The sequence below is a fragment of the Centrocercus urophasianus genome, unplaced genomic scaffold (genome assembly GCF_019232065.1).
Source record: "Centrocercus urophasianus isolate 14NV4802_14NV808 unplaced genomic scaffold, USGS_Curo_1.0 seq_15, whole genome shotgun sequence".
NCBI lineage: Eukaryota > Metazoa > Chordata > Aves > Galliformes > Phasianidae > Centrocercus > Centrocercus urophasianus.
Window position 1 is genome coordinate 13,766,954 of NW_024884697.1, and position 15,080 is coordinate 13,782,033.

The 15,080-nt window shown below is 36.8% G+C and overlaps 1 protein-coding gene across 5 annotated transcripts in view; it reads left to right on the forward strand.

The window, feature by feature from the left end:
• KIF21A (kinesin family member 21A) overlaps positions 1-15,080 on the forward strand; it is an 85,598-nt gene that overhangs the window by 40,515 nt on the left and 30,003 nt on the right. For all 5 annotated transcript variants that reach the window (XM_042816041.1, XM_042816045.1, XM_042816042.1 and 2 more), the window contains exons 8-16: positions 2,694-2,889; positions 3,613-3,802; positions 4,468-4,531; positions 5,099-5,296; positions 11,226-11,310; positions 11,493-11,610; positions 12,873-13,061; positions 13,942-14,141; positions 14,545-14,652. In XM_042816041.1, coding sequence (XP_042671975.1) covers positions 2,694-2,889; positions 3,613-3,802; positions 4,468-4,531; positions 5,099-5,296; positions 11,226-11,310; positions 11,493-11,610; positions 12,873-13,061; positions 13,942-14,141; positions 14,545-14,652 — 1,348 coding nt within the window. The remainder of the gene's footprint in view (positions 1-2,693; positions 2,890-3,612; positions 3,803-4,467; positions 4,532-5,098; positions 5,297-11,225; positions 11,311-11,492; positions 11,611-12,872; positions 13,062-13,941; positions 14,142-14,544; positions 14,653-15,080) is intronic.

A 15,080-nucleotide genomic window follows, 5' to 3' on the forward strand; every position in this document is an offset into this window, starting at 1 on the left:
TGAATCTGTTCTACGTGTGTATTCTACAGACGTGAGGAAAGAGACTTGGACTCTGGAAACTTTGAGCAAACATGCAGTGTGAGCATGTAGAAATACAAAATCCAGTGTGGTTGAGTACATTTTAGTAAGACAGTATGTATATTCATCTATTTAGTCTGATATGGCTGATTGCTGTCTTTAAGAGAAAGTGAAAGTGTTCTGTTTCACAGAAGAACAGGGAGGAAAAGAACAGAGGAGTAATTTAACTTCAGTTAACTTCAGCAGCCTGCAGCATTGCAGTGTGAGAATAGCAGAGAGACAGCCAAAGTGAGTAAAATAGGGCTGTGATGTTCATTAGTGTTTAAGGGAAGAAGAAACCCAGTAGTGGGGGGGAGGGGGGAGATAAAGGGGAATCAGAAAAGATCATATACATATCTCTAGGCCATTTCTAGAAATAACTATTTACAAAAAAAATAATTTCTTGACTGATTATATACTAAATACAGTAGTTAAAGGTCTTTTTTGAAACTGCACTAACTAAAATGATACTTCAACTCAAAGCATTTTTCTATTTTGTAGCTCAACTGCTCCCTCTCCTGTGCTTCAGGAGGAATCACAGTTTACTGTAAAAGCTCAGCAAATGCTGTCCCAGAGCATTTACAAGAATATTAAGAAATATTATTTCCGTTTGTTCTGACTGATGTTAAATTTTTTCTCTACTCCCACTCTTTCAACCTTAATTTTATTATTTAGCTAATACAAATAAGACAGTTCAAATTAGCAGTTTGCTCTTAAGGAGATGTAATAAACTGTAACACAATTTAAATGATTTCATATCCATGCTTTAGCAAACAAAAACAGTGGGAGAGCTCAATTTTAATAAATATGCAATTTTTCCTCTGGGAAATCAGATTAGATCAATAGAAATCTGTTCCATTGCTTTCCAAATTCCATTGTAGATATTGCAGTGCACATTTATCCTTTCTCTTTGCAAGTATTTACTGGAAAGTGATTCAGGTTACTTTGCAGTGGATCCTGAGTTAGAGATGATTAAAGCATTGTATCAGTCTACTATTCTCACTGTAATCCTGATTTAATTGTAATTCTGTAGTAATTGTGAAGGTGCATTTAAACAGTGATTCTGAGTTATTCTATTAACCTAATTCCCTTAGGTTGGGAGGGGGCATTCTAAAGAAATGTTGAAATTAAAAGTGTAGAACAGTGTTTAAAAATGAGTCTCCTGTAAAATACAGATGGGGAAGTAGAATTCTGGTTAATCAGTTTTCAAGACAGCTAGCAGAACCAGTTGTCTGAGGTTTGAAAAAGTAATCGCATTCTAAATTGATGGCACAACAGTCTTAATTTTGTACATTATCCTGAACTAAACTAAACCTCAGCAGTTTGTGGAGCTGACACAATGATGTGCAGGAGGTCTGAGGAAGACTTGCTAAAATTCATTCTATACTGAGCCTTTCCCATATCCTCAGGCTAGTTTCTCTTTCCATTTAGCTTCCAATGGTGAATATAATTGCTTGGCTTGGAAGGACTGCAAGCAGTAATTTGTTTGTCTCAGCTGAAATTACAGGAGATGAAGATCAGAATCAAGTTTGTCTAATGCAGTCTGTGCACACCTAACAAAACAGCTATGCTTTCATATACAACAAAGGAAAGCGTGTTCCTCCAGCGCCCGATTAGGACAATTCAGTCTACCCAAATATAGGTGTTTCCCATCTGCAGAGAATTTAGGGCATGTTGGCACCATTGGGTTGTGATCTACAGCTGGAATTCTGTTTTTGACCCCTCTGAATTGTTCTCTTCTGTTGTGAAATGAGCATGAGCTCCAGGGATCAAGGGTAGGGTGGGACCTTGTTCCTTCTCCTCACAGTTGATTAACTAAAACACTTGGTGAGAAGGTTTTTGTTTGTTTTCTGTTTTTGTCACCCTGGTTCTTGCTGCTCTGTCTGCTCTGTCTCTTACTTGAAGTATGCCGTATGTACTCACCCTGCGTATCCCACAGTGGGATGGCTAGAGGGTGTTGAAGGAGCCCAGAAGCAGTGTTGGGAATAGAACTCAGCTCCTGCTGCTTTTTGTGGAAGAGCTCTAAGTAATGGTGTTGTGAAAAGTGGGGAAAAAAAAAACCAAACCGCTTATTGCCAGAGGTAATAAGGAGAAATTCTATATTTTGGTCTTCTGTTCGAGTGCAAGAGATGATCTAAAGCAGGAAAATCTGGATCTCAGTAGAACAGTAGGTGGGCAATAGGTACCTTGGGCTGTTCTGGGCACATATGGGCATCCAGAGGTGCACGTTCAGATATAGTAGGTTGGTACCTTGTAAATTAATGTGTCCTGACAACTACATGATCCAAATCACTATTTGAGGCTTCAGGTTGGCTTTAAGAATTTAAATCTCAATTGGTATTAAATTACAAATTATGTAAGTATTAGGAAAGCATTTCTAAGAGCATCCATTAATTGCTTTTATAGTTTTACGCATGATGATCTAATATCTCCTATGCTAAACTAGAGTGATTCATGATGTAACAGTTCTGGAACTTTGTGGTTGACAGTGTTCTACAGTACTTTGAGCTACGTCTAGAATCATTACACAAATATTGTGAAGTCAGTGCTCTTGTTTCACCTTGTACTTGAAGACCTGTTAGCCTGTCTGTCCTCATCTTGTTCTTGATTTGTAAACCTATGTTTGTAACTTGCAGTCAAACACTCATGATAGCGTGTGTGAGCCCTTCAGATCGAGACTTCATGGAAACCTTGAACACGTTGAAGTACGCGAATCGTGCACGAAACATCAAGAACAAGGTGATGGTTAATCAGGATAGGGCTAGTCAGCAAATAAATGCTTTGCGCAATGAGATTACACGGCTACAGATGGAGCTTATGGAATACAAAACAGTAAGTGTATTCTCTTAGGATTTCTTCTGCTTTAAAATGATTATAATTCCACAGCTTGTTTTCTCTTCGCTAGTTCTGCTTTATACACACACGCGCGCGTGAATAATAACACTAATCTGTAAAACACATCCAGTAATCCAGTTGTTACCAGGCGTCCTCATGGTCAGTGATGAGAAACAGTCACTTCCAAAGTGAAAAATGATCACAATTTAGATTGCTCACATGTTTATTCACGTACCAGTTATTGTATGTTGCTTTTAAATACTTACTTGAGAACTAAAACTATTATGCTTTAAAAATGGTTTTTCAGTTATATAGGCCAGATACTCATAATACGCAACGCCAGAATTTTAGTCAAAGGATATTGTTTTCAGCAATAAATGTGGCTGCCATTGTTATCTCCCTTTGTTGTTCTTGAAGTAGTATCCTGATTTAATAAAGAATGGTCTTCTCATTTCTAAATCTCTCTAAGAAGTTCTATTTCAGGAACTGTGTGGGGAGGACCAAAATGCTAGGATCAGTATCTTGCAGATATCAGTGCTGTGGCAACTTTCTGTTACTGTTTTGAAATCTTTGAAAGAATCATCTTTTGCAGTGAGCATCTAAGTGGAATGTTAAGCAATCTGTGGACTATCTTTTAAAATAGATTTTAAAAATAATACTAAAAATGCTTTTCTACACATAATTTTTCATTACTAGTAATAACTTATGTATTTACTTAAGGGTAAAAGGATTATAGATGAAGAAGGAGTTGAAAGCATCAATGACATGTTTCATGAAAATGCTATGCTGCAAACAGAAAACAATAATCTGCGTGTTAGAATTAAAGCCATGCAAGAAACTATTGATGCACTGAGAGCCAGAGTAACACAGCTTGTGAGTGATCAGGCCAACCAAGTTCTAGCCAGAGCAGGTATGCTGTGGGTGCATTGTGCTTACTTGTGTATAAACTGCTTAAGGAGTACATGAGTTCATATCAGTTCATGTTCTTGCTTCAAGGATCCCTTGGAAGAGTTATGCTTTTGTAGAAGGTACTATAGGACTTGCTTTGGCAGTGAAAGACACCCATATAGCTCTCACCTCTATTTCCAGAGACTTCTGTTAATAGAAGTAGTCTGGGACTCCGTACCATTTGTTTAGGATTATGAACAGCATGAAATTTGAAATAATCGCTTTGGATGGGAATTATTTGTATGCTTAGTTAACCCAGTGCTAAATATTTAAGTACACGAGGACCCAGAGATGGGCGACTGTTTGCTTTTCACTTTGTAAAACAGTCAGCTGATAGAAATACCACAACACGTTGTTCTTCTTGTGTGTTTTGTTGGGATCTTTTTGATTATTGGAAGTTACTAGTGGGGGGGTGGGGTTGAACACAGAATAGAAGAAGTTACTTAAAATAGTCCTGATCGAGGACACAAAAAGGAACCAAACTCCTAATGCAGCTCAAAAAAGAAATACATTTAATGAATCAGATAAGATCTAAACATGTAGCCGATATGATTATTTCTTTGCTGGTACGTTGAGCCTAGTATCTATATGAAAATATTAAGTGTTACCATTCCCCTTTCTCTCCAGGAGAAGGAAATGAAGAAATTAGCAACATGATTCATAATTATATCAAGGAAATTGAAGATCTCAGGTATTTATGTAATATGTCTTTGAATCATTTGCGTTTAAAACAAATACTGGTAATGTCAGCAGCTGAATGCTCAACTGGTTGTTGTGCAAAATTTGACACTGTTGTTTTGTGGTAACCTCATAGCCTGGTATAAATTATAGTACTGACAAATGACCTAAAAATGTTCAAGGTGATTAATATCCTAAACACTTGCATTTCTTTCTTGGAACTGTATCACTGCAGGAAAAAAAAAAAAAAAAAAAAAAAGTATATGGCTTTCCCGCTTAGTATTCTATATTATACAGTAGCTCTTGTGTAATGAACATACAAAATCCATATACACTGCATGTAGATGTTACCATAGTGTGTGTCTATATATTTGTAGATGTTCAATAATTATTCATTTAGAATTTATTTTGATGAAATGTGTACAGTTTCCATAGCCACTGTGTGAAGTCGTGACCAGGAGATTTACCATGGTTGTTTTTTTTTTTTATCTTGTATTGTGGTTTCTTCTAAACATGAAGATAATGCATTACAATTGCAGATACCAAAGAGGTATATTTGTTTGTTTGTTTGTTTTTTAAGGGCAAAATTATTAGAAAGTGAAGCAGTTAATGAAAATCTTCGACGCAACTTGTCAAGAGCTTCAACAAGATCCACATACTTTGGTGGACCATCTGCATTTTCTATGCTTTCTTCAGAAAAAGAGACACTGGAAATTCTGGATATAGCCAAGAAAGATCTAGAAAAGCTGAAAAAAAAAGAAAGAAAAAAGAAAAAAAGGTTGTGTATAAATAATAGTTTTATTTCTTTGTATTAGTAAGGAAGTGTGTGTTTTATTTTTAGTTTTCAAACTTGACAATTCAGAGTACATCTTTTGTTGCTGTTGGGGATTGGTTCCTAAACTAGTGTTTCCACAAATCCTTTTACACATCAAATGAACAGCTGTTTTTCTCTTGAATTTTTTCTTCCAAAGGAATATATGTTATTTGCAGAATGAATGTTTTTCTGATATAACAATTCTTTTTCTTATGTCATAGTTATGCTCAACTGTAAAAGCACAGGTGCTCTCCCTAACTTTAAAGCATTTGAAACTCAAAAAGAGTTTTCGAGAACAAAAATTACTTTTTTTTTTTTTCCTTCATGTGTCAAAGAAAAGATATTCTGAATAGCTGGGAATTCTTTGGTAGCTCCTGGAATGGCTTCTTTTGCTTTCTCTACCTTCTGCTTTTATAAATGTTTTTGATTTGAGGTTTCCTACTTTTCTGCAATGTCATGCTTAGCTGTTTTTTGTTGTCCAATTTCTCATCTACTAAAATGCTCATATACATTGATATAAATGCCTGTTCAGACAGCAGTTAGTACAGCAAGAATCTGTGCACTCCAAGACTTTGATTCTATTACAGGTCTTTCCTTTTTCCTTGCAATTCTCTGCACTTCTCATCTATTGTCTACAAGTCAACATAAATTTAACAAATCTGAAATGCAGTAGAAATATAAGGTAGCTTTGTTAGTGAGATGTGCAGCTTGGAATCTTATCCGTAAATGCTTACATTATACAGATGTCTGATACTTTTGGAAAACACTTCTTTTAATGATAACTAAATTCTTTGTTGCATCTCATTTTTTCAGGACACTCTTTCATGGGTATTTAAGTTGATTTTGTGTGCTACATTTGTAGGAATTTGAAGAGAGGGTGGAAGTATTAAGTGAAAGCAGCAGAATCTTCTGGCCTCACTTCAGACAAACACTTCAATATGTTTTTTAACATGTTAGGAGGAAGATTTTCACACAGGGTGGTGATGCACTGGAACAGGTTGCCCAAGGAGGTTGTGGATGCCCCATCCCTGGAGGCATTCAATGCCAGGCTGGATGTGGCTCTGGGCAGCCTGGTCTGGTGGTTGGCGACCCTGCACACAGCAGGGGGGTTGAAACTGGATGGTCATTGTGGTCCTTTTCAATCCAGGCCTTACTATGGTTCTATGAAGAAGATCTGCTTTTGTATGTTTTTAAAATTTTAAAATTAAGCATGTGTTAAATACATGCTTAGAACCCCAGTTGTTCAGTTAGTGTCTGAGTATTTGATGATTGTTGACAGGGTTGTGAGCAGAAAACTGGTGAAAGTTACTATACACATTGAGTAATAGATCTTAGTGTGGTAGATGTTTACTTCTAAAAGAGATACCAAACCAAACCAAACAAAACAAAAAAGGCACCAAACAAAGCTCCCCAAAAGCAAAACAAAACAAAAACATTTGGAAGTTTTCTACAGCAGTAAATAAAAGAGGTACAACTTAATTTTGGTCTTTTTCTGAAAGATGTGCCTATGAGCAGTGATGTTTACACTAGGATGATAATATTGTCAGTGGGAAAGTCCAGTGGTCTGACCCAAGGGCGAGGACTAATTGCTATAAACTTTGCATTATAGAATTGGAGAGCCAAAAGAGAATTCAAGTTGAAAGAGCCCTTTTGAAAGCCCAGCCTACATTTCAAAATGGGTCTTATGTTCCCATTTTATAGAGTCTTTTTCCATTTTCTAGTCTTAAGTATGGTAAAGGTTGGCCCATCTGTAGTCTTCTGAACAGTTTTTATATTTCTGAGTTGCGTGTGCCAGGAAAATAATTCCATAAATGTGAAGAATTAGAATTTGAGAGACTGCACAATTGCAGATTTCTTCCATCTAACTAATGAAATGTAAAGTCTGTTTCTGGGACATATCATTGTTAATTTTTATTCTGTCAAAGTGTCAGGTGTTGGAAATGGATATACTGACGTATTGCAAAGGGACCATTTACCCTGTAGTTTGGCAGGGATTCTTTGCTCTACTTCTGTTTCCTACAGGCATTTAGCTGCTTTTACTGTACTACTCCTTTATAGGGTTGATATTATTAAAGTTGTCTAACTAGTGCTTCCCTATGAAGATGGGATTGGTAAAACTAGTTAGTAGCTTTGCCCCTACTACCTTTCTTGATCTGCTCATTTCCTGCATGAGGACCAGTATTAAAGGTGCAGTTTTAAGTACATGCAACTTATATAAATTCTTCTGAAGTAGCTCGAAGACCTAAGAGTTAGTTTTTGAATAAGCAGCAGTTATGTAGTGCTTCATATCTGTAGCCTTTAATAAGCATTCATCATAAAGATTGTTGGAGACAGTTTATACCCCAGTAATGTTTTGACATCTGAAATACTGACATATACTTCCGCAAACTTCTGACTCACCAGAAGTCCCACAGCAAATCTCCCATGTTTGTTAGTCAACCTTACACATCTTGTCCCCTTTTTTGACTGTTGTCTTTTGACTTCCATAGCCTTTATTAAACTAAATTAGTGATAAAATCACATAGGGTTCAGCATGTTAGCACCTAGCTGGCACTGAGGAGAGGTGGCAGGCAATGTCAAGTGGAAGGGCTCACACTCAAAGCTTGCTCATAATGGGAACATGAAGAATATACTTTAGGACATTCTACACTTACTTATGTTATCCAGATGCTTCTAAACAGCTATAATGCCCTTTGCTAAGGATGAAAAAGTACAAGTAAAAATACTAACTTTTTGTCCATCTCATTGCTTTTGATGCTTTTTTTTTTTTTTTTTTTTTTAATAACAAGCAATCACTGGAATGTACTTCTGAATCCCAGGAAAAAAAAAACTGCAATTCTCTTCTTACTTAAAAACAAATAACAAGACTAAACAAAAGAAATAATTGCAGTTCAAGAAAAGTTTGAATTGTATTCAGAATATATGATTCAGAATATTATTACTGAAAAAAAAACCTTGTCCTTGTTCTGCGATGTTGCTGATAATATATGAGTGGCAGCACCTATTGTATTTTTCAATGTTTTACTTGCGAATTTTAACAGGAAAAAGTAAAGAGGGTTTCTTTGGTTTTATTTAGTTTTCTTTTTAGGACTAAGAGATTTTTGAACCCACGTTAGAAACAATTCTCAAAGTGAAATATATAACTTCTTCACGAGTATAACTTGAATTTCTAATCATTGGTGGTGACAGATCAGTTAACCTACAAATGCTGCTGCTTTGTTTTCTGTTTACTTTCCAACTGTTCAAAATGTATTGCCTTTTTACTACTTGTTGTCTTTTGACAGTATTTTTTAAAATTTGGTTTTAAACTCCACGAGCTCATGTATCATTTTTTTTTTACCTTCTTATCACTTTCGCTTTTCACTGTCTGGTTTGTCCTTCATTGACTTGGCCTTCCAATACTGTACCTCGTGCTTTTGAAGGCTACAGAAACTTGAGGAAAGCAGTCAAGAAGAAAGAAGGTTGGAATATTTCCCAGGTTTTTAATTAACTGTCATTTCAATTAACTGGTTGTCATACAAGGAAAGAAGTTGGGTAGATTATTAACCCCAAGAGTAGTTCATTTGGCTCTTCAAAATTCTGTCCTGTGTTTTGGCTTTTGGCAAGTGCTTTAATAGGAAGAAATCTCTATTGTGGAATTGAGGTTGACTTTGGGATTGCAAGCAGTTGTGGGACGGTGATGCCTTTGGGAATCGCTGTAGAATTTGGTAGTTTTCTTTCTTGCATGGCCTGCCCTGTATGAGATGGAAGGCAGGAGGAAGGTGCTGTAGCTAATATCATATAAAATATTATAGTAGGCAATATAGCAATTCAATATTTTTAGCATATGAGTTTGGGCCTTCACACTTCAGTTAAGTCTGTTCATAGTCCCTTTAGTTTTATTTATTTATTGAAATTGCATTGCTGAAACATTAACCGTTCTTTCAGTTCAGTTTCAGCCGAGGTAGTAGATATATTAGATAGTCACAGAGAACAGTCACATTGAAGAGGAAGGAGCTTTTGTTTTTCAGCTGTATACTTTGATCCAAAAACCCACATTGGATTCATGTAGAGTGATAATGTGAGCCTGCAGAGCAGTAGAATACCCATTGAACAGCGTGGTTCTGCCTGGAGGAGCTGCTGGCCCTCCTTCCTCCTGCCTTCTCCCATTCATTAGGCAGAACACAAGTTCTCTAGTGGTGAGCTTCGTACTGTCTGCAGGAGAAGGGAACCTGGGAATTTTTTCTCATTGTGCATGAAGATTGCAACTAGGATCTGTTAGCACTTAGACTTTCTGTCCAACATAAACCAGAACATGTGGGCTGAGTGAGATGAGAATCTGTGGAAATGAGATTGCATGGCTCAGTATTCCTTGTCTGGTGTTTGTTTTCTGTTCTAATGGAGGCAGGCTGCTACCCAAGTGAAGGCAGTCTGCCCACTTCTGTTCAGCTTCAGCTGGGCTCTGTGCCACTGCTGGGGAGCGGGACAGGGGGAGCCATCTAGCGTTGATCTGTTTAAAAAGTAATAGAAAGAAAAAAACCTGCTTATACGCAGAAGCGCTGTCTCTTAATTAGCACTCTTCAGAGTAGAGCTCTTTTATTTAAAGTGACTTTTAGATTTGAGTAGTTTCTCAAATCTTCTGAACGTTTTTTTGTCACTGCACTGAGTACTGGATTTATCAGTTATGTCTCTCATCTGGGCTCCTCTTGGTGTCAGTAGAGGAAGATGAATCTGCCTAATCGGTGACAGCACATAACTCGTCCCACCATTATGCAGTTGAAATTGGGTGGAGTAGAGTCCACCCTATGTGATCCCAACCACGTTTTTCACTATTACTCCCTACTGTGTCTACTCCAGTTCTGTCACAATTTCCTTTCTGTTGAGAATCTTTTCCATTTTGCATGTGTAGTTTTAGAGGGATTGATAGTTTGTCCTGGACAATTTGCAGAGTGCCGTCAATTTTAAATTTCAGCGTTTGCATGTGGCATCTCAACTGTGCACTTAAAAGTTAAGAAGCCATCCTAATGGCTAATACACCAAGTCAAAACTGCTGCAATTTGTATAAGCCCTCACTATGGTTACAGTCCAAGTCCTCAAGAGAGGAAGAATGTGACAGTACTTGTCAGTTACATAAGTTTTGAATTGCACTCTGAAAAACAGAAACACAGATGTATACTAAAATGCAATCTTGTTTGTTGGGAAAGTTTCTTTTTGAAACACATTCTTATAGCAACAATTCTGTTTTTGTAAACTATTTTTGTTACATTTGCCTATTTGGAGCATTCTCTTGATGTCTAACTAGACAACTGATCCAAAAAATAGTTATAGTATGGTATGTTAGGAAATATGCATAAACCTTAAGAGAAAACTTAGGCATGGTAGACTCTGTTATAACTTGAGGGCATGTATCTATAATGTATATTGTACTTGCACATAATATTCTTTCTTTGTTTAGTAAAAGCTGTTTTGGGTATGCTGCAACTTCCATGCAAAAAGAGTACAGCTGTGGTCTACATTTATATTTTGATTGTCCCAGTTGTGTAATATGGTCTAAAACAGTGTAATACTCATTAATGTTACTGGGCAAACTAAGATTAAGAGCAAAGAAGCATTATTTTTGTTTTCTGTAGGAGCTTGGAAGTTGTGTTTTACCCATGCACAACCTGTATACTTTGTGTAAGCACACTTTGGTTTCATCTTTGTTTTGAATTGTGTTTGTTTCATCTTTGTTTTGAATTTTTTTGTGTATGTTTGGTGGCCCTGCTAGGCAGGAGGGTTGGAACTACATGATCCTTGAGGTCCCTTCCAACCCGGGTGATTCTGTGATTCTGTGAATTAAAACTTAATGTTTGGGGGGATGGGAAGCACTTGCTATTTCAGTTTGTGAATATTTTGTCTGTGCCTTTTCTACTAGTGCTAAGGATGACAACACAGATAACGAGCAGGAGAAGAGAGATGAAAAAGGCACTTCAGAGAGAGCAAATAATGAATTGGAAGCAGTAAGTATTTACAAGTACTTGTGTTGATTTGTTTGTTGCCTGTGTACTGATTTATATTGTTGTTGAAAGAAAATTAGGAAAGAATGAAGTGAATATTGCTGCTTCTCAGTGATTGTAGGAAGTGAATGGGGGATGGAAAAGTGTGGATACATTTTGATGTCTTTCCGCTCCACATTTTGCAGGAGGAAATTCAGGAAGTAAGTGATCATGAAGATGAAGAAGAGGAAGATGATGAGGATGAAGATGACATGGAAGTTGTTGAAAGCTCAGATGAGTCAGATTCTGATTCTGATGAAAAAGGTGATGTCAGTGCAATATTTCTGCAGATTTTTTGTACGAATCCTGTGTGCCATTCTTGGCTTTTTTGTGTGTTTGTTCACTTTTTTGTTTGTTTGGCAGAGAAGATAGCATGTTGTCAGTGCTGTTCATAATGCTTTGTTGATTGTATGTCCAGTGAATTCTTTGTGAGTTATGGTGCTAAAACATACATCTGATCGAGTGTATCTTTGCTGGCTTTAAAACTAAACAGAAACTATCGAGTGCTTAATAAGGCATTTCTTCTTTAGTGAAAATATATGAAGCAAAAATACTAGGTTGTTTTTGTAACTCAGGACTAATCACCAATTGACAGCTCCTATCTGGCTAATTTGAAAGAGGGTAAAATTTAATTTTGAAATGCTGGAAGCCCATAACCTTCGTCAGTTCGCAGATGTTGTGGCTATTCATGTAGAAGCATCAACATCTGGTGTACTTGTGGCATGCAAATTAGGATTGCCAGGGTGAGAGAGAGCATTACCAGCAATTCACTCATGAGTTGGGCCAAATAGGCAAATCAGAGCTGTTGATTCCTGCTTGTTTGAGAGTCACATAAGCAATTAACAACAGTTGCAGAACCTGAAATAAATCCACATTTTAAAAATTAGTTCTGGAGCACGTAGTCTTAAACCCCAAAAAAAAAAAATCTGATTGAACAAAGCAATTCGTTAAGCATTTACAAATTTTGTGTGGGGATTAGTTCTTTTTTTTTTTCCCCTCTGAATCTTCTCATTCCTTCCCTCATTCCACCTTCGTAGATACTGCAGCTTCTCTTCTGAGGATTTTGACTTCATTTTTCCACAAGCTAGAGAAAGGAAGTTCTCCTATTGGAGTCTGCCAGTAGCCATATTTTCCTTTTCTAACCTGCTAGGTTTCTGAATGAGAGTTATTCAGCGGCCCTGAGGTGATTGAACTCTCACAGTGTAACTTCTTATGAGGAAAGACTGATTGCTGTTGATGAGATTTAAATGTAAAGAATTATAACAGCTGAGTAACTATGTTCCAGTGAAAGATATATTTACTTCCTTTCCCATTCCTAGAATGGAGGGTGTTTAAAGGAGAGATATGGTCAGGATTTCCAGATAGTGGTTTTGTTTGCTGCATTGTATTTTGTGTGAAGTTCTCATAGGTAAAATTACGTGCCACGAAATGGTCCTAACATTGCAGGAGGAATCCACAATTATGTGGTTCTCATTGTTACATTAACAGGAATTTTCATTTTTAATTATCCAAATTTTTTATTTCAGAAAATTATCAAGCAGACTTGGCAAATATCACCTGTGAAATAGCCATTAAGCAGAAACTGATAGATGAGCTAGAGAATAGCCAGCGAAGATTGCAGACACTGAAAAAACAATATGAGGAGAAACTAATGATGCTACAACATAAGATTCGAGACACTCAACTTGAAAGAGATCAAGTTCTTCAAAACTTGGGTAAGAATTACAACTTTATTTAAATTGAAATTTGTAAGATCTGCAAGTTGAATTGTTTCTAACATCCTTGCTTCCTTTTCCGAATGTGGTAAGAAATTGCGGGAAATATAAACTAGTTTTTACTCATAATGCAAGTGGATCATACTTTGTTTGTTATTGTTTCTACCAGAATGGTGAGAGATTTTTGAGGTCTGGTGGGAGTTGCTGCTACTGACAGGTGTTTGATTTCAATTTTCGAGGAGCTCTCATTTTCTTTTTAACACAGTTCTTGAGATAATACTCGAATTACAAGTTTTTTGGCTCCGACCTCACCCCCTTCTTTTGGCTGTCATGAGCTAAGACTGAGAATCAAAGCAGCCTTGCAGAAGTGTTTTACAGACCAAGCTTTTTAGTTTGTGGTAGTCTTAAGATGAGAAATGAACTGTGGCACAGGAAGTCGTGAGCGACAAATGAGTTCAAGTTTTGGGAGAGTATAGGGGGAGGTGTTTTTATTGATTTGTTTTGACTGTGTCATACTGAAAATACACTATATATGCTTTATTATTGTGTACTTAATATGCTTTCACTGTTCCCTTATTCTTCCTTAGACCTTCCCTTTTCAACAGCTCAGAAGCGGATACTAGGCTTTATGGCTCTTGGGATATGGTTTGAGTAATCGTATCAGCTTGTGCACATGTGTGCACATGCATGTGTGCATCTGTCTTCAGATATTTGGATATCTATTTTCATGCATTGAAACAGAGCAGGTGACAGGAGCTAGATACAAATGAAAATTTTCAAGTGTATTGCAAAAAATGGTAAAAGCAGAGGAAAGTCGTCTGACCTGGCAAAGCAAAAATCTCTTTCAAAAAAGCAGATTAAAAATTCTCTTTTGCTCTAGGTTCTGTAGAGACATATTCAGAAGAAAAGGCAAAAAAAATCAAGTCAGAATATGAAAAGAAACTCCAAGCCATGAATAAAGAACTTCAGAGACTTCAAACAGCTCAAAAAGAACATGCACGACTGCTTAAAAATCAATCTCAATATGAAAAGCAACTGAAGAAACTGCAGCAAGAGGTGACAGAGATGAAGAAAACCAAGGTATGTTTCAGTATGTTGAAGTGTCAGGCAATGACTGTTTGTTCTCTGGAAAATAAGATCACCTGTGCATTTATCCAGTGGATGACTGTTACATGCTGTCAGCTGCTCAAAGGACTGAAAACAGAAGATATGAAGACTAGGCTATTCCTATGTGTGCATGACTGTCTGGGGAGCCCTTTTAGGTTTAATTAATGGAAATTACTGCATGAAACACGCAGAGCTGCTTGTGCTGCTTATTACCTGTTACTCAGCACTGAGTGAAGAAGACATTAGATGGAAGTAAATTGCTAAAAGCATGTAATATGCTGCAAGATGGCAGTTTGGAGAAAAGTCTTAATATAAATGGGGGCAGGGAATAGCACTTCAATGCAAATGGCTTTTCTAAGTGATGACTTCTTTACAGGTTCGCTTGATGAAACAAATGAAAGAAGAGCAGGAGAAAGCTAGAATGACTGAATCAAGAAGAAATAGAGAGATTGCACAGCTTAAAAAGGAGCAACGCAAACGAGAGGTGATTTAACAGATAAAGAACTTGCATTTGGGATAAATGGCTGTCACTGAGACAGCATTAAATTGAAGGCATGTGTCCTATGTATAGTCATTCATTGAGGCTGGCACGTACCTGCTTTTATTTATTTATTTTTTTTCCTTGCAAGTCAAAATACACATAATTTGCTTTGACTTCTGTGATCACTCAGTTCCTAGTTTCAAGTTATAAGTGCAACAGAAAACAAAAGACTTACTCATTATGTGTATCAGTATTATTTTATCACTGAATCTTTACAAAACTATTGCTGCTGTCATGCTACTGCATGCAGGTGTTCTTTTTGATAGAGAGTAACTTTATTGAAACACTCATTTTTATTCTGTCCTAAAAAGACCAAGAGCTGTAACTTGTCAAGTCACTTCACAGGAGTTCTGTAAACTTAGTTTAGTGTG